The sequence below is a fragment of the Capra hircus genome, chromosome 1 (assembly GCF_001704415.2).
Source record: "Capra hircus breed San Clemente chromosome 1, ASM170441v1, whole genome shotgun sequence".
In the NCBI taxonomy this organism is placed as follows: domain Eukaryota; kingdom Metazoa; phylum Chordata; class Mammalia; order Artiodactyla; family Bovidae; genus Capra; species Capra hircus.
In genome coordinates, this window is record NC_030808.1 from 55741855 (window position 1) to 55764522 (window position 22668).

Below are 22668 nucleotides of genomic sequence, written 5' to 3' on the forward strand. Positions count from 1 at the left end.
CCTAGTGGCTTGACTGGGGAAGGACCTCCTTTTAAGCTTACTGGTTGTCCCAGTGTAGCGCTTTATCCACTGCAACACATATTGGTGATTATTAGATTTATTTAAGAATCATTCTTTGGGTCTTAAATCCAGCTGTGGAATCATCTAACTCTTTTCAGTTCTTCCTGTTTACTCAATCATTAGTGTCTGTATGAGTGTGTAGGAAACAGGAAGGGAGGGAATTTGATCATATGTTAGCATAACTTATATTCATTTTTAAGAATTATGCTTTTCTATTTTCCTTAGGTGCCTTAGCTGGACCAATTATTGTGGAGCCACATGTCACAGCAGTATGGGGAAAGAATGTTTCATTGAAGTGTTTAATTGAAGTAAATGAAACTATAACACAAATTTCATGGGAGAAGATACATGGCAAAAGTTCACAGACTGTTGCAGTTCATCATCCTCAACATGGATTCTCTGTTCAAGGAGAATATCAGGGAAGAGTCTTGTTTAAAAACTATTCAATTAATGATGCAACAATTACTCTACATAACATAGGATTCTCTGATTCTGGAAAATACATATGCAAAGCTGTTACATTCCCACTTGGAAATGCTGAGTCCTCTACAACTGTAACTGTATTAGGTACGTGTATTTGAATTGTGTATTTTGGTGGTAGTGGTGAGGATTATAGTAAAAACATTTTCAAAAACTTAAAAATGATTGAAATTACATATAAATGTAGATTTTAAATGAAAGAATTAAAATATGCTTTTTCAATTTCTGTCATAAAACTCTGATTCTAGACTCTGTTTAAACAAAATCTTGTCCTTATCTACCTGTCTGTATAATGCTATGTAGTTCATAACTTTTTTACTTTGTTCAGGAAAGATTGTTTTTTATTTATAATACTAAGTGCTAATATTCTTTGATGTTTATTTCCCCTCAAACTTCAACCTTTAATTAAATTATCATCTTTAAATAAGCTTTTCCTTTTTTTTTCCTAGACTTTATTTTATTTTATTTTATTTTATTTTTTTTTTAATTTTTTTTTTTTTTTAAATTTTAAAATCTTTAATTCTTACGTGCATTCCCAAACATGAACCCCCCTCCCACCTCCCTCCCCACAGCATCTCTCTGGGTCATCCCCATGCACCAGCCCCAAGCAAGCTGCACCCTACGTCAGACATGGACTGGCGATTCAGTTCTTACATGACAGTATACATGTTAGAATTCCCATTCTCCCAAATCATCTCACCCTCTCCCTCTCCCTCTGAGTCCAAAAGTCCGGTATACACATCTGTGTCTTTTTTCCTGTCTTGCATACAGGGTCGTCATTGCCATCTTCCTAAATTCCATATATATGTGTTAGTATACTGTATTGGTGTTGTTTTTTTTTCTGGCTTACTTCACTCTGTATAATTGGCTCCAGTTTCATCCATCTCATCAGAACTGATTCAAATGAATTCTTTTTAACGGCTGAGTAATACTCCATTGTGTATATGTACCACAGCTTTCTTATCCATTCATCTGCTGATGGACATCTAGGTTGTTTCCATGTCCTGGCTATTATAAACAGTGCTGCGATGAACATTGGGGTACATGTGTCTCTTTCAATTCTGGTTTCCTCGGTGTGTATGCCCAGCAGTGGGATTGCTGGGTCATAAGGTAGTCTTAGAGCCATTGATGTCTTATGTGTGTTTTTCAAATCAGATTTTTATTTCTGCTGTTGTGGATTTGCATAGCTATTTGAATCATGGGCTGTTGCTTCCATTGAAGGATCTTCTACCTTTTACTGTGTGATAACTGTTAAAATTTATGGTGAACTTTAGAAAGAGCTTATTAGCATTAAAATAGCCACCTGCAGTGAAAGGGAAACCAATCTGGAATAGCTGGTGAGTACTCATAGAATACTAGTATGAGGACCAAGGACTACTAGCAACCTTAGCCATTTCCACCCAAAGTGGAACGCCTTTAATGGGTGGTCTTTGCTCTGAATCCACCTGTTTGCCTGTCAGGGATTTTGTCAGGTCTGCTAATAGCTTTCCCTACTCGATCCTCCTTCTCTTTTCTCCAAGATGTTATTCCTTTATAAACGTTTTGCCCTCCTCACTTGATCTCACTGTCTGCTTCAAGAGAACCAAACAGTTACACAGCCTCTATTATTTAATGGTATGATTTCAGGATCTCTGAAGTTCAGGAAAGAAATTTTGTCCAAATTTGTTATATATTTTTTCATGTTGAGAAAAACTATTTAAAAATAGAAATAAAATTAAATATTTGAAGACTTTGTATTTAAGACCTTGTCCTAAGGGCTGTGGGAAAAATATAACTTAGGTTTACAAAACTGATACTTTTGAGAACAGTTTTGATTGGAAGACAAGGTATTAATATCTAAAAAGTCAAGTACAAACCATTGGGGTAAAAAATTTAAAAAAAAGTGTCAGGAAAAGAAAATAGCTTGTATGTAGAAGAGAGAACTCATGAGAATAAGATTTTTTACTTTTTATTTTAGTAATCCTTCCTAAATTAATAAACATTCAATGGTTTAAAACTCAGGATTATTTAAAGTATAAGACCAGTCATGATTTTACCTGTGTCTGCTTCTCTAATTTCATCTATTCCATTCCTTGCTCTACTTCTCCCAACAGCCCAAATTTTATAATCATAATGAACTATTTGTGGTATGTTAACATTTATGTTTTTATATGTATTTTTTTGTTATGCCTCTCTTCTCAAGAGATTACCACCTTTCCCCTCCTGTCTTTTTCTTCCTACATTTCTTCTATTTAACTGTTACTCATCAAACAACATCCTTTTGGTAGCCATTTAAAAAATATCTAGCCCTCTGCTGTTTGATGGGGATTTTATTTTGCTCTTTTGCCATTGTATCTTGAGCTTATCTTTGTTGTTGCAGTTAATTTACACTTATTGTATGTCTTTTTCACTATAAACCTGTGGTGGACTGCAACTGTGCACTTTAAAATTTGACTTTGTGTCTGTAAAGCTTATAAGAGTTTCTGGTGTGTAGCAATAGTACACTAAGTGTTATTTAGGTAGGGTATGGAAATAGCTAAGTTAACTCTAGTTCAGAAATGTTTTGTTGAAAAATAGTTGAGCCAGTCCTTGAATGGTGTAAACATATGGAGGGGGAATAAGTGAGTCATTGCAAGGAGACAGAAAACAACATATATTAGGGCAGAGTTTCTTCACCATGGCATTGTTGAAGTTTGGGGCTGGAAATTTTTGCTGTGGTAAACTGTCCTGTCCGTTATAGACTGTTCAGCAGCCTTCATGCCATCTACCTGCTAGATACTGGTAGCAGTTCCTTAGAAGCTGTGACAAGTTAGAATGTCTCCCAACATTGTCAAGTGTCCTCTGAGGGACCACTGAACAATCTGTTGATTGTTCAAAGGATTTATATAAAGTCAAGAATTAAAGGCTAGAAATGTAGAGTAGGACCACTTTAAAGTAACTTGAATATCAAGATTGGGAATTTGAGCCTTCTATTACTTGAAATGCAAACTGAGCATGTTGTATTTCTCACTTCTCTTATTCTCAAGTTCTTTCTGTTTATTTTATTTTTTATTATTTTGACTGTACCACGTGACACATGGGATCTTAGTTCTCTGACCAGGAACTGAACCCATGCCTTTAGTGAAAAGTGCAAAGCTCTCACCACTGTACCGCCAGGGAAGTCCCAGATTCTTGTTGTTTAAAGTGTAGTTCATGAGCCAGCAGCAGTGGTATCACTTGGGAGATTGTTAGAAATACAGAATTCAGATCCTCCCCAGACTTGTTGAATGATAAATCTGTTATAGCAAGATCCCCAAGTAATTTTTATGCACAGTAGGTAAAGTTTGAAAAACACTACTGTGACCATCTTCTCACCTTGCTTAGAGGAGTGTCTAACTCATAGACTTGATTTGTAAGTAATGTGATCAAAGTTGTCATTTAGGAAGATCAGTCAGGTGTTTTTGATGGATTACAATGAAGAGTCCTGAAATCATAATGCCTCAGATAGGAGGCCATGAAAGCTTGAAGTTCATTTTCTAATTTATGCCACTTGAGTGAAGAAGAGAGCTATTAGGAAGGAAAAACTAACAGAACTTTGTAACTGACTATGTATAAGAAACCAAGGTTTGAACAGTAACAGGTTTTGAGCCTTAGTGGTTGAGTAAATTATGTTGCCATTAATTTACATTGGCATGTCTGAATGAAAATCATATTGGGGATTGGGAGGATGAGATGATGAATTCAACCTTTGGCTTACTGAGTTGGAGGATACATAGACAAATGATACCACATTTTGTATCAAAAGTGAATAAAATTAGGGATCATTCAGGTAGTAATGTTTATTAGATAAAAATTTTTAAGAGACATACAGAAAGTAACTGAAGTTTTATTAGGGTAGGGATTAGAAGAAAAAGAGATGAACAGTTCAAAAACATGGCTTTGCAAAATACTGTTAAAGTAATATTATTTATATCAAGAGAAGATAAAGTTTTTAAGATTGCTCTAGCACATTTTTCCCACAATGAGAATCAAGCCCTACAGGAATGATTTCAGTGACCCATTTTTTTCAGTGTTCCTGTGGTTGGCACATACAACTTCTCAGGTGGCGCTAGCAGTAAAGAGCCCACCTGCCAGTGCAGCAGACATGAGAGATGCAAGTTCACTTCCTGGGTTAGAAAGATCCCGTGGAGGAGGGCATGGCAACCCACTCCAGTATTCTTGCCTGAAGAATCCCATGGACAGAGGATCCCGGTGGGCTACAGTCCATAGTGTCACAGTTGGACACGACTAAAGCGACCTAGCATGCATGGTTGGCACATAGTTACTATCATTCTAAATGCATATCCCAGAAGTTAAGCTATTACTTAGAGCAGATACCTGAAGGCATTAGAAGTTAATTCTTTTGGAACTGATTGGGAAGAACTGCTCTAAGTATCAAATTTCTACCAAGTCAGTCAAAGAAAATAGACAAAGAAAAGCATTGAGTGTGTAGATTAGGCAGAGATAGTGACATTAGAGTTTCAAAGGAGTGGTAGTAATAGACCTGAATTAAGGGAATGTAATATAGCAAAACACTTTTAAGAAAATTGAACAACAAATGTCCCATAGCAGAAGTTATTGTATAATTGATTGCTTCTTCTTGATATATGAGATGTTATATAGTGGTTAAAATTGTAGTTAAGAGAAGTATTGCTGCTTGAAAATAAAATGAGCCACAAAATTGTACGAATGCCATGATTACATCTATATAGACACTGGAAACAAAAATAAAGAGAAAGAAGTGGAAGTATATGATAATGACTCTAATAGTATATTATAGTTGTGGATATTTTTCTTTTTTTTTTCCAGTTTTTAGTAATACTTTTGTAATAATAATAATAAAAAAAAAAGACTTCTACTGCCAGACATAATGGAGTAAGAGAGATTGGATTTACCCTTTCTCTCTCTAACAAGAAAACTAACCAACTAGTTCTTAGTCATTGGGCAATAGGCGTGATGAGATTATGATCCCTGAAAGAAGAAAGATAAGCAAGAATTCTACAGTTGCTCCAGCCTCCTCTTTAGTCAGTCTCCGGTGACAACTCAGTGACAAGGGCTTCAAGTAAAGAATGCTGGTCTCACTGAGCTTAAGAGATAGATTGGACAGATGTTTAGAATTTGTGGAGCAGAAAGTAGAAAGAAGGGAGTATCTAAGGGAATGAATGTGTGTGCTTTAGAGACCTACAGAAGGACCCTCTGAAGTCTTTGGTTTAGAACTTGCTGTGTACATGTGGAGGTACTTTGGAGGTGGGGGAAAGAACCAGCAGAAAGAAGTGGTCTTAACAATCCTGGTGTTAATACAGGGCTAGGAAAATATCATATTGCTCCAAATCAGAGTATAGAGGGCACTGGGTAGGAGAGGGAGCGACAGCGAAACCTCGGGACAAAGTGCAGAGAAGCTAACCAAAACGTTGGGAAATATGAGAAAAGTAACTTTAGAAAGCCAGTGTGGTCTACAACCAGGGGTTTGAGTCCCTTCAGAAGAAATAGAAATAATATAATTTAAAATTAACTTTAAAATAATTTTTAAATTTCTTCAAAGATAAAAACCTCTATTGATGGCACAGGTTATTCACACTGACTTTGCCATGGTTGGGGGATGGGCAAGTGAAATATTAAAAACCATTGAAAACTTCAAAGAAATAACAATATAGTAAGGAATATACACTAAAATCTAAGAAAAAGTAGAAACATAGAAATAAACCTAGCTCTGAAAGCTGAAATCTGCATTCAACTTTGGGGACATTCAGCAATTCAGAAGAGATACCTAAGATGACGAACTAAGATTTTGAGAGCCTTGAGAAGTGAGGAGAGACAAATATCCAAATGTATGTCTGCTCAAGATGGAATGTCTAATAACTTTTCTTATATTCTCCTGGTACCCAGCAACTTAACATTTTCAGAAGAATAGTTCATCCACAGTAAACTAGCCTTATTACAGACTTTAAGGCTTGGTTTATATCACTTGAGTAATCTGAAATTGAGATCCTGGGCTGGATAGTGTTCTTAGAAGTTAGCTTAGCAGAAGAAAAGAAAGATCCTTTCTGGAAGAAAGGTACTGTATTCTAAGCCTCAAATTATTTCTACCTTAATTATTCAAATTCAAGCATATGATCTGCTTGAATGACCAGGCATACAAGTAAAGAAGACCCCAGAAGCAGCCAGTGCAAACAAGAAGAGAAAAAGACCTGTGTAAGGTGTTGGAATTATCTGATATAGACTATGAAACAGTGCTTACCATTTGAAGGGATAAGTCAATCTATTGAATTTCTGCAGAGAACAAGAAACTTCCAGTCGTGTCCATCTCTGTGCCCGCATGGGCTATATAGCCTGTCAGGCTCCTCTGTCCATGGGATTCTCCAGGCAAAAAACTTGGAGAATTCCCTTCTCCAGGGAATCTTCTCCATCCAGAGACTGAAACCAGGTCTTCATTGCAGGCAGATTCTTTACTATCCGAGCTACCAGCAAAGCCCATATATGTATGTGTGTGTGTGTGTGTGTGTGTATGATGTCTATGTATCTATATAATGTATATGTATATATAATGTATATGTGTGTATATATTTATATATATATTTATCTCACATAGTAATTTGTCCTTGAAGTACAGAGGTAATTCTTAGTACAAGCATATCTCAGAGATAACGTGGGTTTGGTTCCAGACCAATAAAGTAAATATCACAGTAAAACAGTCACATGAATTTTTTGGTTTCACAGTGTTATAAAGATTATGTTTATACTACACTGTGGTCTATTAAGTGTGCAATAGCATTGTCTTAACAATGTATATAATTTAGCTAAAAAATACTTACCATCATCTGAGTCTTCAGCCAGTTTTAATCTTTTTACAGTAGTAACATCTGAGATTATAGATCGTCATAACAAATAGAATAATAATGAAAAAGCTTGAAATATTGTGAGAATTACCAAAATGTGACAGATAGGAAGTGAGCAAATGCTGTTGGAAAAGTGATGATAATAGATTTGCTCAATACAGGGTTACCAGAAGCCTTCAATTTGTGAATAATACAATATCTGTGAAGCACAATGGAGTGAGGTGTGCCTGTATATAAAAAACTATTAACAGATGAATTTTATACATTTGAATTAAAAACTTCTGCTCATCAAAACGCACTATAATGAGAGAAGCCCTAAATGGTAGAAGATACTGCACATATAATCAGAAATGGACTCTCCCCAATCAGAAAGGAAAAAAAAAGGACTTTAAAAGGTATTTTCAGGAAAATCCCAGATGGCTCATGAACAAGACAAGGTTCTTAGTGTCATTTATAATCTGAGAAGTTAAAAACAGGGTCTCTGTTATATGCTGTTACATACTTACAACATTGTCAGACACTGAGAAGTCTGACAGTATCAACTGTAGTGGGTATGTTGGGACCAATCAAAGTGCTAAGACTGAGAGTAAATTGGTACTTTGGAAAGCTTTTTGGCCTTACTTGGTAAAGTTGGAAATACACATAGAAACAAGAGAAAAACTAGGGAAACATTTTTTAAAATATACCAAGATACATGAGTGAAAATGTTTCTTACAAAATCATTTTTTTCCAAAGAGGAAGCAGCACCAATTAGGTTAAAAACTTAATGGACACAGTAAACTATAGGCTGGAGCCTAAGAACACATGAAGTGAGTACTAAGAAATTTATGCAGAAAGGAGCATATGAAATTTACTGGAAAATCTGAAGAGATTGCTAGCATGTATGTGGAGGGTAGATTAAAAGGGTCTAACATGAAGGTTACTTCTGCTGAGGATCTTTCTTACATCAGCTAAAGGTAGGTAGCATGTACATTTCAGTAAGCATAACTGTTAATGACACTATATTTTAACAGTTGTAATTTAAATATAAGCATTTTTGCCACAGCTTGAAGCATTATATATTAAAACTGCTTTTTTATTTTCCATTTCAGAATAATAGTACCTTTAATCTCCTAAGGGAAATTATGATTAAGTTCGCATATTTTTTTTTAATATGTTAACTTTGGATGAAACTCATTTGTCCCTATAAAAAAAGGTGTATCTCTATCCGGGCAGGGAGAACCATCTTTGTGATGGTTATATAAAGTCTTGCTTCTAGATTGGCCTGACTCAGTCTTCTCTTGTTCTAAGAATCCATTTGATGTTGGCATTTAGTGTGTGTGTATTTTACGTTCAGTTGTCCCTAAGTTTATGAAATGTGGCTAGATGTGGCTTGGAAGGAGTAAATATGCTCTTAATTGAAATGTAACTAATTTTTTAAAATTTAAACAGTTGAACCTACTGTGAGCCTGATAAAAGGGCCAGATTCTTTAATTGATGGAGGAAATGAAACAGTAGCAGCCATTTGTATCGCAGCCACTGGAAAACCAGTTGCACATATTGATTGGGAAGGTGATCTTGGAGAAATGGAATCCACTACAACTTCTTTTCCAAATGAAACAGCAACAATTGTCAGCCAGTACAAGCTTTTTCCTACCAGATTTGCCAAAGGAAGGAGAATTACTTGTGTTGTAAAACATCCAGCCTTGGAAAAGGACATCCGATATTCCTTCATATTAGATATACAGTGTAAGTAAATAATAATGTTTGCTTTTTAAACATTATGTGTTTTAATGTTATTCCTCTAACATAATTCTGTATCAAATTGTATTTAGTTTGAATATGTAGTATTCCTATATTGTTGCAAATTTCCCTTGTTGACATTTTTTCTTAATTAAAAAAAAAAATTTTATGGAAATTTCATTTAACCAGAACATTATTGTCAGTTTGTAAAGACAATGATTAAAGTTGCTGTCTAACTTAAAATTATTTAGCCTTGTCTTTTGTAGACCTTAAAAATAGGCTAGACTTAGGTGAATTGTGGAAATTTGTACCTCAGAATGTTCAGTACTTGGAGAAAAACAGCTGCTTCTCCAATCCAGTTAATTTAGCTGTTGTTCATTTTTATGGATGCTACCCCTGATATTTTCAGTAAGAATTTTTAATTTCCTAGATGCATTTTAATTAGCTGGAAAATTTGTTCTTTCAATATTATTTGTAGTCACATTTTGTTGATGACATTCTAAGATCCTCATAAAGGTAAAACATTAAAGTGGTCATTGGGATAATAGTAATCTTAGATAAATGGGCTTCCCTGGTGGCTCCCACGGTAAAGAGTCTGCCTGCAATGCAGGAGACCTGGGTTTGATTCCTGGGTCTGGAAGATCGCCTGGAGAAGGAAATGGCAACCCACTCCAGCATTCTTGCCTGGAAAATCCCATGGACAGAGGAGCCTGATAGGCTACAGTCCATGGGGTCGCAAAGAGTCAAAAACTGGCCCATCCTGTGCTGCTTTTTTTCTCAAGAGATGCTCTCTTATGTGTGTATTTATGTGGAGATATATATCTATATGGATGTCATATATATGATACATATGTGTATATACTTTCCCCTTTTCATAAAGTTTCTCACTTTAAATTCTTTGTGTAGCACTTCAAAATTTGAGCAAGAGAAATGCAGATAGCTTATAGTAAAGATAATGAAAGTTAAGTAGGTTAAAGATAAAATTATGAAAAGTCTCTGGGTTCTTGTGTCATTTCCATCCATGCACAGATCATAAATCTAGCTAGGTTTTTAAAGGAGATGTTCTGTTTTTTGTTGTTTTGTTTTTTTGATATGACATGCATGGAATTTTAATTTACACATATTCATTATACTTCATGTGATTGTTTTGAAAACTAATTATAAGGATCTTTTTCAACATTTATAGAGTTAAACTTGAGAAGCTATCTTATGTGGATTTTATTGCCATTGTATTCTTGAGTGCAAATACAGTCCTAGTAGTAGTCCCTTCTCATTGTAATTTGTCAGTATCTGTGAAGGGTTGGTTACAAGACTCCTGCTTATGCCAAAATCCAGGCATGCTCCAATCCTTTATATAAAATGGGATATATTTGCATATAATCTATACATATCCTATGTTCTTTAAATCATCTGTAGATTGTTTATAATACATACTACAATGTAAATGTTATGTAAATAGCTTTAAATTCAGTGTAAATACTATGGAAGTAATTGCTGATATGTAGCAAATTCAAGTTTTTATTTTTGAACTTTTCTAGAATTTTTTTTTTCCTGAATATTTTTCATCCACAGTTGGTTGAATCCACAGAAGCTGAACTCATAAAGATGGCTGGCTGTACCTTTTCTCCTCATTTTTCTATCTTGTACATACTCTTATTCTTTTTTCTTATAAAATTTAGATTCAATTGTAAGTCCATTAATGTTTTTTTATATGTATTTTATCTTCCCTGTATCTAATAATAACTGAAATTTTCATCAGTTATGTATACTATTATTTTTTGTTTACTTAAATGTAATTTTAAAATATAAAAATATTTCTCCTGATGTAAGACTTTATAATTACGGCTTAGACTTTATTGGCCTACACCTAAAATATTCTTATTCTTTCTTGCTGTTGTTAATTAGGCCCTATTAAACATGTAAACAAAGTTTGAGGAGATAAAATCTTATATGCAAAATTCATATCTCAAAATTAAGAGGTATTCTTTGAGGATACTTTAATATCTATCTTATCCTCTGTTGAAAATAAACACACAGATATCTGTACTGTTCTTTCAGCAACACTAATTATTACCAATTTTAAATTAGAAAAAAATGTTAATTCTTGGTATTTGTGAGGCAGGCCTTTTGAAATTATTAAGGTAATTGTACCTTGTTTGAAGTTTTAACTTTTTACCACTGTTTTTTGTAAACCTTACTGACTTCAGGCTTCCCTGCATAGTTAAAAGACTGACCTGGTCTCTCTAACCTCCCCACTGGCCTGCTTTTTGTCTAGTTTACTTGTGTAGCTCACAGAAGGTTGGAAGGTCTCTGCACTATACTTAAGTATCATTTCTTTACCTTCTCTCGTATCATTCTATATTTTTCCTTGTTAGCCCTCATAATAGATTTTTGTTAAATTTTTTAAAATATTATCTTCCCTGTTACCATTAGAATATTAGTATTATAAATACAGATTATCTATACTAAATATCTAAAACAGTGCCTGTCACTTAATAGGAGCTAAACGAATAATGGTTCAGTGAATGATTAGTATTGGAATTCACAGTTTGAAAGTATACATTTATATTGATGTTAGATGTGGATAATTACTCATTTAATTATGTAGTACATATGCTAAAAGACCTTTGGATACATTGAATGGATAAAAGTTCATGTTTTGGAACAGTTGAGGCCTCAGAAAATTTACTTTAGTTGTAATTATAGTCTTAGAAAGTTTGTCATATCTCTCATGCCCTATGGATAGTAAGTGTATGATATTATTATATTAATTATAATATGATTTATCTTAATATATTAATTTTAACAATATTAATCATAATATAACACATTGATTAAATGTATGAATATTGTATTTTATACTTTTTTATAATTAACTTGATATATTTTAGGGCATATTTCCTTTCACATTAAACATTTCTTTAAAGACAGTTTTATGTAGTGACTTTGTGCTTAAATGCCATGTCTCATTATCAGATTACTGTATTTTCTTTGTTTATCTGCTTCTGTATATTTCATAATAGGACTCATATTTTGCTTTTGGTGATTACAATTTATGAATATTCTTACATAGTGTCCAACATGCTTATAGTTGTCTAGTGTTTGGTGCTCATTGTCCACTCATTCATTTATTTTAGTTACCCAGAGTTTATTGAGTTTGTTGTTGTTCAGTTGCTGAGTCATTTCCGACTCTTTGCAACCCCATGGACTGTAACAGCCTGCTGGGCTCTTCTGTCCATGAGGTAGGTTTTCCAGGCAAAAATACTGCAGTGGGTTGCCATTTCCTTCCCCAGGGGATCTTCCCGATCCAGTGATCAAACACATGTCTCCTGCTTGGCAGGCAGATTCTTTACCACTGAGCCACTTGGGATTGAATACTATATTGCTTATTTCTTATGTGTATGAGAGAAGGAAAGTACACAGCTTCTGACGTTGTAAAGTTGTTAATACTTTATCATTGTATATTGCATCTATTGTTACCAAAAGATAATCTGCTGTATAATGCATTTATTTTATAGATGCTCCTGAGGTTTCAGTAACAGGCTATGATGGAAACTGGTTCGTAGGAAGAAAAGGTGTTAATCTCAAATGTAATGCTGATGCAAATCCACCACCCTTCAAATCTGTGTGGAGCAGGTAATACTGTTGATAGTTCTAAAGAGGAATTATTTAAAAGTCAAAAGTGTTCTTCAGTGCATATTTGAAGTTGTTTTTATCAGTGTAATATACGATGACCGTAATAGCTGGAAATCTTTCACATGTTTTTGGGTTTCACCTCTCCCCGCCTTCCAGTCCCCTCAATTCTGTCTCTCAGGGGCTACCTTGGCAACTTTAGTAATTTTTCCTGGCATTTATCATCATAGGTCTTAAACTTACTTCTTAAACTACTAATTTTTAACACTGTCTATTGGCTTACTATAAAAATGAAAATTCAGTTTTATATCTACCTGTTCACAAACATACCCATATACATATTCCTGCCCTTTATCATCTCAGTGAAATTAAGCTAGTCTCAGTGACATTCAGTTCAGTTCAGTCGCTCAGTCTTGTCTGACTCTTTGCGACCCCATGAATTGCAGCATGCCAGGCCTCCCTGTCCATCACCAGCTCCCAGAGTGACATTAAGCAGCCTTTAAATTGTGTAATCATTGCCTCCCTATAATAGATAAATATTATTTACTGAGAACTAAGTAGTATACTAGAATTTTGTTTTATTTTTTAAAGCTGTTTGTTTCTCCTGAGGTTAATAATTCCTTCTTTTTACTTGTGTAGTTTACTGACAAGCCTTAATTCTCTTTATTTGTGAAATTTCAGACTGTTCTGCTGAGATTTCATTCTTACTTCTCAGTATTTGAAACTTCCACCCTTGCCCCCCCACCCCGCAACCCCACCTTTTCAATCTAGAGAATTTTATCTGTTACCTGTAAATTCTTCTTTTCTCTCTCTCTCTCTTTTTTTTCCTTTATTTTTTGGGTTATTTCCCCTACTTTTTTTTTTTTTCTGTTTGCTCATACTAGAATTCCTATTTATTGTATACTAAACAGTCTTTTTCAATTTTCAAATAATTTTTGTTGTTCTCCCAAGATTTCTTTGCTTTTTTTCCCACCATTGATTAAAAATTTTCTTTTGAGATATGTTCAGTGTTTCTGAGAGTGTTTTCTTATTCTTTGTTGTTTTTCATAGCACCCTTTTCATCTTTTATGGATGTATCTTCTGGTTTCTAAATTGGGATACTAGAGTTATTTCCTTGGCAGAGTTTTTCTGTTTCTTACATATTGTTTCTTTTTTCTTCCAGGTTCTTTTGTTGTTGTTGTTTGGTCTTATTTTGTAGATATTTCTTGATTTTCTCAGTTGTCCATTCATTTCACAGTGATGCATTAAAATGCTGAGTGGAAACTCTCTATAGTGGAGAGTACTTATTGGGTAGATTCTACTATAGAGGAGGTTATTTTCCTGAAGAAGCTTTAGATACCACTTATTGAAGAGTGGAGTTCTTTTTTTCATGAATTAACCTTCATTATTTTGCCTAAAGCATGAATACCTGGTATCTGTGCAGAGTTGAGTGGAGTCGGTTTTGTTTTGTTTTTTTCAGATTTCAACTAATCTCCTATTTGTAGCCCTCTGCCTTACTGGCCTTCTGCAGTACAGTGGGTCAGACTCTGATCTTTGGCTTCTTTGGGCCAAATTGGCTGCATTCTTATTCATGTGCCTCCTGCAAGGACTTCTTCAGCCAAAAGCAGAGCTTTTCAACCTTCTCACTCCTGACATTTTGGGCTCGATAAATCTTTGTTGTTGGAGACAGTCTTGTGGACTATTAGGATATTTTAGTGGCATCCCTGGCCTTGCTTCTCTAGAGTCAGTACCACACACTTGCCCTACTCTGAGCTATGACCACCAAAACTGTTTCAAGGTATACAAGATATGTCCCCTGGAGACAGAATTACTTCTGTCTTTTTATCTGTCTTCTGTCTGGGAAACACTGGCTTAATGCGTATATTGTTTTCCCTATCTGTTTTCTGTCTTCTAAAAGTTTTTAATACATCTTGTATGATGAATTCTGCCTCCTTTTTCTCTTTCTCTTTGTTGGTCTTTAATATTGCTCCTGTTTTAGGTGGTATTTTGTGGGATCAGAGAAAGAATATATTTGGTTAACCTGTTGTCTTTAAGCAAAGGTAAAGTTTTAAAGTAGTGAAGGCCTTCTATTCACATTTTCTTCAAAGTGGGAAGCAGGCATTGGTTAAGATGTGTGATAGGGTATTTCTGACAGTCATACACTTCTGAGTTCTCATTATAGTGTCTGTACTTGGAGCAGTCTTTTGAATAAATCATTTAACCTTTCTGATCCTTTGTTTCCTCATTGATAATAGTACTCCACAAAGTTTTTGTGAGGGTAAAGCTGATGAATCTAAACCATGTAGTGTAGGTACAAGAGCCTGTAAGGTGTTTAGCATGTCCTTTGTTGTGAGTTTAATATGGTATTTATATTTTTCTAGCTTATTTGAATAAGCACCTTTAAAAGATTATAAGCCATTTTTATATTTCTCAGAATTAAAGGCATTAGAATTTAGGGCCCAAAGTACAGAGCTAATTGGTAAGATACATAGACTTCATATTCATTCTTGTACTTCTAGAGAAAGAGTTCACCTTTTGAAAGCTGATGTTTGTAAAAGTGTTCTTTCCAAGGTCCTCTTAGGAAGAAAATATGAAGTTTTTGTTTTTTAAATAATTTAAGAATATTACCTTTACCCTTCAATGCTAAATTAAGTCATAGTAACTCTGCTGCTGCTGCTGCTGCTGCTGCTGCTGCTGCTGCTGCTGCTGCTGCTGCTGCTAAGTCGCTTCAGTCGTGTCCAACTCTGTGTGACCCCATAGACGGGCAGCCCGCCAGGCTCCCCCTTCCCTGGGATTCTCCAGGCAAGAACACTGGAGTGGGTTGCCATTTCCTTCCCCAATGCATGAAAGTGAAAAGTGAAAGTAAAGTCACTCAGTCATAGCGACCCCATGGACTGCAGCCCACCAGGCTCCTCCGTCCATGGGATTTTCCAGGCAAGAGTACTGGAGTGGGGTGCCATTGCCTTCTCCGCATAGCAACTCTAAAAGGTTTTATTGGTTGTTTGGATCACAGAACAAAATCCTGTCTCTAGTGTTGATTTGTTTCTTTGTACCTTTTCAGTGTTTTTTCTTCTTACTTCCTTTGTTAATTAGTTGGTCTACTAATGTGCTTAGATCACTGAAAACAAGGACCAGATCTTTCTTACTTGTGCATTTCAGGAACACTAGCAGAACAGAGTATGGTAAACGGTTAAGTTCTTAATAATTAAATAATGGGTGACTGAGTGAATGAGTAAATGAACTTTGAAAATCTGCTTAACTCAAACTATAGTACTAGTTGAGTACCTGGGTTTACTTCACTTTTTATCTTCTTATCTTAATAAAAATAATTTATGGGCTGAAAAAACACTTTCAAAATAAAGACTTAATTTGTTCCTCCTCACTCCACAGTGGGATATACCCTAACATGGAAAAATGATGTAAAACAGTTTACATTTAGTTCCATTGCAATGAATAGCTTTAGAGTTCTTACAGTGAAATTTTATTCCTATTATACTTCATAGAGTAATGTGTACACCAGATAGAACCTTTTAGCCTAATTAGTATAAAAATCATTTTAAAAGAGTTATTATTGATAGCAAAGATGCCTTGGTTTTTACTGTCACAGATGCCTACTTTATGAATAAAATTATTTTGTAAGAAGACCCTTGTTGGTGCCTTAGAAGTTAACCATCTTTGGAATATAGTGCAATATAAATTTATTTGCTCAATATTAAATGTTACTCTTTAAATATGTTACAGAAGGTGCTAAAATATTATCATGTACTAAAGTGATGACTTTCACTTTGAAAATTATAGATACATCATGTATGGATTCATAATTCACTGAATTATTTTAATTCTTTTAAGACTATGGGTATGTTTTTAAATACTTCTAATTTTCCAGTTTTCTGAATATAATTCTTTAAAAATAAATAATTTTTTTCTCTTCTTCTCTCCTATTCCCTCTAATATGTTAGCCTAGTTTTACTTATATGACTTGATATTTTGAAAGAATGGGTGTTCTAAATGGGTGTTCTTTATCTGTTGGTTCACCTCTACTAAAATGAAAATTCATAACTTACATGCTTTTATTTCATAGTGAAATTTACCTAAAGGATGCTGATTCTTTCTCTAACAACTGGAAAGTGTAATATCTTACTTAAATAGTTGTCAGTGAATAGAATCTGAAGGTATTTAATTTCATGCTTTTTAAAATCTAGGTTAGATGGACAGTGGCCTGATGGTTTATTGGCTTCAGACAACACTCTTCATTTTGTCCATCCACTGACTTTCAATTATTCTGGTGTTTATGTCTGTAAAGTGACCAATTCGCTTGGCCAAAGAAGTGATCAAAAGGTCATCTATATTTCAGGTAAGTTACTATCTACTCACAAAATAAATTATGTAGATTATTTCTATAACAACAGTAATAACAGTAGCACTGTGATGGAGGCAGTAATTTGTACTTGTGAAGATACGTATTCCTCAGTGTGAGGTTTTCCAAATAATCTAAAAGAGATGTGATAAAGTAACTCTACCTGAAATTCATATATAAAGTAGCATTCCATGACTTAAAAATTGTCAAAATGTCTACACAGTAACTTCATATACATTTTAAGACCTATGCATATAGCTGATTTTTCAGTTATAATATGACATATAGTCTGTACCTTTCTAGATTCTTTTGTATTTATACCAGAAATGGGATTTTTTGTTTGCTTTTGGCAGCTATTCTGCACACAAGTGTCTTTAATAAATAAAATATCCATTTTGATGACCTTTCTTATTAAATATCATCATCACTCAATATGAGATTATGCCTTATTGAGTTACTAAGAGGTGAAGTGGGCATGCTACTGAAAATGTGCCGATCAAATAAAATATAAGATGTTTTTTCTGGTTGGTCCATAAGCCACTAAGAACTTAGATTTTATGCATTTCATTTGTTTCACTGTGAATGTTTTCATCAGTTTGAGTATAAATTTGGGTTTTTACAAAACATATTGGAGCTAAAAATATATTTTTCCTGGGTGTGGCTATAAATAACAGATTATCAGTGGAATGCTTATTTATAAAGATGATATAAAAATTTTAAGCATCTCCTTGACTATAAGAATGTAGTAATCTTTATTTCTAACATGGAAAATGAGAGGAAAAAGGAAGAGAACCTTGAGAAATACAGGTTTGTATAGTAATTTGATAATAGGTATTAAGAGTTTTATCTCTGTTCAGTCTAAAACTAAATTTTTTGAAATTGAACTAAATTTACAATGTTTCGAGTGTACAGCAAAGTGATTCAGTTTTATATATGTGCATATATATATTTTTTCAGATTCTTTTGCGTGATTTTAGAGAAATTTTAAGCTTGCATTAATGTCACATTCTTTGTCCTCTGTGATCTCTTAATCTAAGAACAGTTCCCCATATTATTTTGCATGGTATTTATCACAGTTTGTAGTTGTATACTTACTTATTTACCTATTATCTGTCCTCATGTTTAAACAATCTGCATTTGCTTTATTATTGTGTTCTTAGCACTTAGTGCGTGGCACATGGTAGGGACACAAGTTTTTTTTCTTGCATGTTATCTCACAAGCAGTTTAGAGTTTTGTGCATCTCTACCTAGTCTTTCCTGCCAGTAGCAGTGCTTTGATATAAATGTATTAGTGTATTAGTCTTATTTCCTTCCCTTAGACGTTTTTTTGTTAAAAAAGAAAAGAACTTTGAAGCCACAGGAAATCCATATTTTAAATGTAGTTACCTAAGGACTGCATACTTAATATTTCTGTTGTACAAAATTTATTATGGGATATTACTTATAAATCCTAGGCTCAATGTGTTCTAATTTTGTAATCTTTTAAATATCAAGGCTCAATTTTAGCATCTTATCAGTTGGTGATTTGCCAAATTTATATCATTGGTATTCTGGGTCCATTTCCCAGTACTGGTTACTTGTGTGTCCCACTGTCTATTAGTGACCATTAACCCCTTATGGGGGCTTCAGTGGTGCCACTAGAAGTAAAGAACCCACCCGCTAATGCAGGAGATGTAGGAGATGTGGGTTCGATTGCTGGATTGGGAAGATCACCTGTAGGAGGACATGGCAACCCATTCCAGTTCCTTGCCTGGAAAATCCCATGGTCAGAGGAACCTGGCAGGGTATAGTCCATAGGGTCACAGAGTCTTACACGACTGAAGCAACTTAGCACACACACACAGCCCCTTATATGTAGAAGTATAGTTTGCATTCAAACTATACTGAGTTCCTCATCTTTCTTATGCTTTTTGCCATGAAATCTCTTCCTCTAGTAGTCTTTGTTTGTCTTTTAGTTATTGGTATCTCTGTCAGTACGTTTGCTCAGGGCATGAAATCCTTTATACTTATTCTTGATTTTGATATTTTTTCTCGTACCACACCCCATTCATCAACAAATTGGTCTGAACTTTCTCATTATGTTATATACAAAACCTTACCAATTCTCTACTTCCTTTGCCAGTATTCTGGCACAAACCATCAGCAACCCTTGCTTCTCTATAGAAGAGTCATTTAATATTCCTGCTCTTCCTGTCATCAGTTGAGCAGCCAGATTAACCCTTTTAAAGGACATGCCGGATCACGTCAGTCCTCTACTTCAAACTTTTCATGGACTTCCCATTTTGCCCACAGTGAAAACCAGATGTTTATAGTGATTTGTGAGCTCTGTACATGTTCTGGTGCTAGATTATCTTTTTGAGCTCACCTCTTATTAATAGCTCTTGCTTGCTTGGCTTCAGTCATACCAGCCAGTTTGCTGTTTTTGAACCCAATAGGTACATTTCAGAGTCATTGCCTCTGCTGTTTCTGCTGCTGAGAATACTCTTCAGATATATTCATACCTCTTTCCCTCACTTCCTTTAAGTGTTTGCTCATATATCACCTTCACAACTGTATTTAAAATTGAAACTCCTCCCTTCTCACCCCTTTACTACTGTCTGTCTTCCATCTCTCTGCCTTATTTTTTTCTCTGTGGTACATATTACCATGTGATAGACTACATATTTGGTTGTATTTATATGCGTGCCTGTTTTTATCCCCACTGGAACATATGTTCTTGAACGCAAGATTGTTGTCTGCTTTAATCAATACTATATTCTGACCAATTGCAGCAATATTTAACACATAACAAGTGTTCAGGAAACTTCTGTTGCGTGCATGAATACATTTAAGAAGAAAACAGGAAGGAATAAAAAATTGAGAATCTGCCTGTATGTAATTTTATTTTTTTGGCAAAAGTCTAATGTAATGCTGATGATAAACTTCACACATTTTAAAATCAACTTCTACCAAGTCTTATAAGAGTGAAAACAACATTTTGAGTAAATATGAAAAATCAAATTAATTACCGCTAAATACTTCAGAAAAAGATGGCATTATATGAGATGGTTTTCTTTAAGTAATCATCAGGAATTAGACTTTACTTTTCTATCCATAGTCTTTAATACAGTATACCATGCTGAGTTTAGTTAACTCTGCTAAGAGCTTCTTAGTTTTATCTAGTATCTTAGATATAAATTCCCTTTCCAAAATGGCTATTAAGGTCTACTAGTAGGCTTTTATCACAATAAAAGGCCATAACTTACACAGTGAATGATCAGAAAGTTAGTCTTTTTTCATTGTGAGTTATATGTTCTTGTTTTTCTCCAGGACAACATTTTAATCTCAAAAATAAAATTTATATTTTAAAATTTCATTACTGATTTTTTAAAATATTTGTAAAATGAGTATATCATATGACTGGAGACTAAAAGGTAACCCAGAATAGAATTATTAGCACTGAGAGAAGTTATTTGAAATTCTGTTATACATTTTCCCACGTTGGCATAATTTCTGTATATTCAGGATCCAAGATTTCAATATACAGCTTTAGTTATTACTCATCATGGTACAATGACTCTGTCCAATACTGACTGACTGTATGAAATTGTGTTTTTCTAGTTGCTTTTGAGGTGGGTCTTTTCTCCTGATACCTCTTACTTCTCTGAGAATAGAGAAGCAAATTTTCATGTATCACAAGTTCCCTCATGCCTTAAAAAAACCAAAGTATATTCCTGTGCAGATCTTGAATTTCAAATCAAATTCATTTGATCCAGACATATTAAACACACTTAGCAGTCCTTAAATTTTAATGTTTATAGATTTTGTTTATTTAACGATTTAAGTAGTCTGAAAGAAAAAGGAACCAATTCATTCCATTTTTAACATAGTAATTATTAGGCTAAAACATAGCTACAGAGGTTTTGGTGGACTATTTGTTTTCCTATTTGGCAGGACTCAAGGGAAGTTGAGAAGTTGGATATGGAGAACTCAGAATCTACTAGTTTATTACATTTGTTATATGTTTATTTATCACATTTAGTGAAGAATATTTTTAAAAATCTGCATTAATACAGAATGCTGCTGGGAAGGATTTCTAAATCTTGAGAAATAAGTAGCTGTTAGTTGCCTCATTTCACAAATATGACTCTCACTGTAATTATCTTGGAGTAGAGCAAAATTGGAAAGCAGGAACAAATGTCTCTGTGAATCATATGTCTGTCTGTTGGTTAAGATACAAGATATAAAGTTTAGTAAGAGTCCCTTTTTCATGGAATTTATTGATAGTGAGGCTATTCTGTTTTTTCATTTTTTTTTTTAATAGTTGAGATGGTAGGTTAAAAAAAGATTCTAAAACCACTGACTAAGAGTTTTAAATAGATTTTTTTTGGGGGGGGTTACTTTTTTTTTGTAGTTAGATTTTAAGAAAGCTGTATTTTGTTAAATCTCAGTTAAATAAACAGATGTCCATTTGTGTTTACATAAAGAACATTGCAAGTAGAAATAAATGTTGGTGGTTTTTTAAAGAATACTTCATAAAAATGTACAGTTATGTATCTTATGTTTGGTGAGAATGCAGGTGTACTATTCTGAGAAAAATACCATTTCATTAAGAGCTATCACAAACTTAGAATTTTAAATTATTAATTAGGTAATTTGTGTTTTTGTTTAAACATGCTGATGCCCGTTTATCATACATAATACTTTTTTCTTTGGTAATCATTATAAAGACGACATTGAATACGTAAAACTTTTCCATTAGTCCTCCTCAGAAAATAAATGAGTTATCTTATAAATGATTAATTTTTAATATCCTGGTTCTGTGAGGTTGGATTGGATTATATGAGGCTTTACTACTTTTATAGTGCAAATGATCCTACTGTTCCACAATTTTAAGACTGAATTTATTCAGGTAGTGATTATGTTCTCACAAATTGAAACTCTTTGTTGATTCACTTACATATACTATGATAAATAATATTCACTTCAAGGTACTTGACTGGATTGCCTGTTATATTGGTTTACACTCATAGAAAATTACTTATAATGTACTTGTTACATTTTATACTGTACTTGCTAAATTTTTACCACATTCTGTACATATGGCATTCCGTGATGAAACCTGTTTCAGTAAGTATTTTTCTTTAGCTTGTAATTTTAGAATAACTTACCCATGTAGATTTAGTATTTTTCTAACAATCACTTTTTAAAAGCTCTGTCAGTACCACTCATTTAAAAAATAATTATAGGAGATTATCATTTGGATCATTTTTTTTATCAATGAAGAAATTCAAGAATTTTAAACTCATCCTTTCTTCAAACTCTAGCATTTTGTGTAACATGATCTGCAAATACCACTTAATTGATAATTAACCAATCTTTATTTTTTACTATTTATGTTTAGTTGCTTTTTAATATTAATGGCTATTTACTCTATAATCTAATGGCAATACACAGGGTCATTTGCATCTAATATTTAAGTATCATTAGAATGTTCTCTCTAAAATATTAGCTGCTCTTTTTGAGACTCCATCCTAAAGCAGTGTGACATTGAATTTTGTAGATACGGTTGAAATTTCTCAAATTTCCTAAATGTTCAGATATCTTACCCGTGGGATATAGACA

The 22668-nt window shown here is 33.9% G+C and overlaps 1 protein-coding gene across 2 annotated transcripts in view; it reads left to right on the forward strand.

Moving 5' to 3' along the window:
- The window catches only part of NECTIN3 (nectin cell adhesion molecule 3), a 121666-nt gene that overhangs the window by 41463 nt on the left and 57535 nt on the right, over positions 1 to 22668 (forward strand). For both annotated transcript variants that reach the window (XM_018064281.1, XM_018064224.1), the window contains exons 2-5: positions 286 to 627; positions 8805 to 9101; positions 12614 to 12731; positions 16910 to 17061. In XM_018064281.1, coding sequence (XP_017919770.1) covers positions 286 to 627; positions 8805 to 9101; positions 12614 to 12731; positions 16910 to 17061 — 909 coding nt within the window. The remainder of the gene's footprint in view (positions 1 to 285; positions 628 to 8804; positions 9102 to 12613; positions 12732 to 16909; positions 17062 to 22668) is intronic.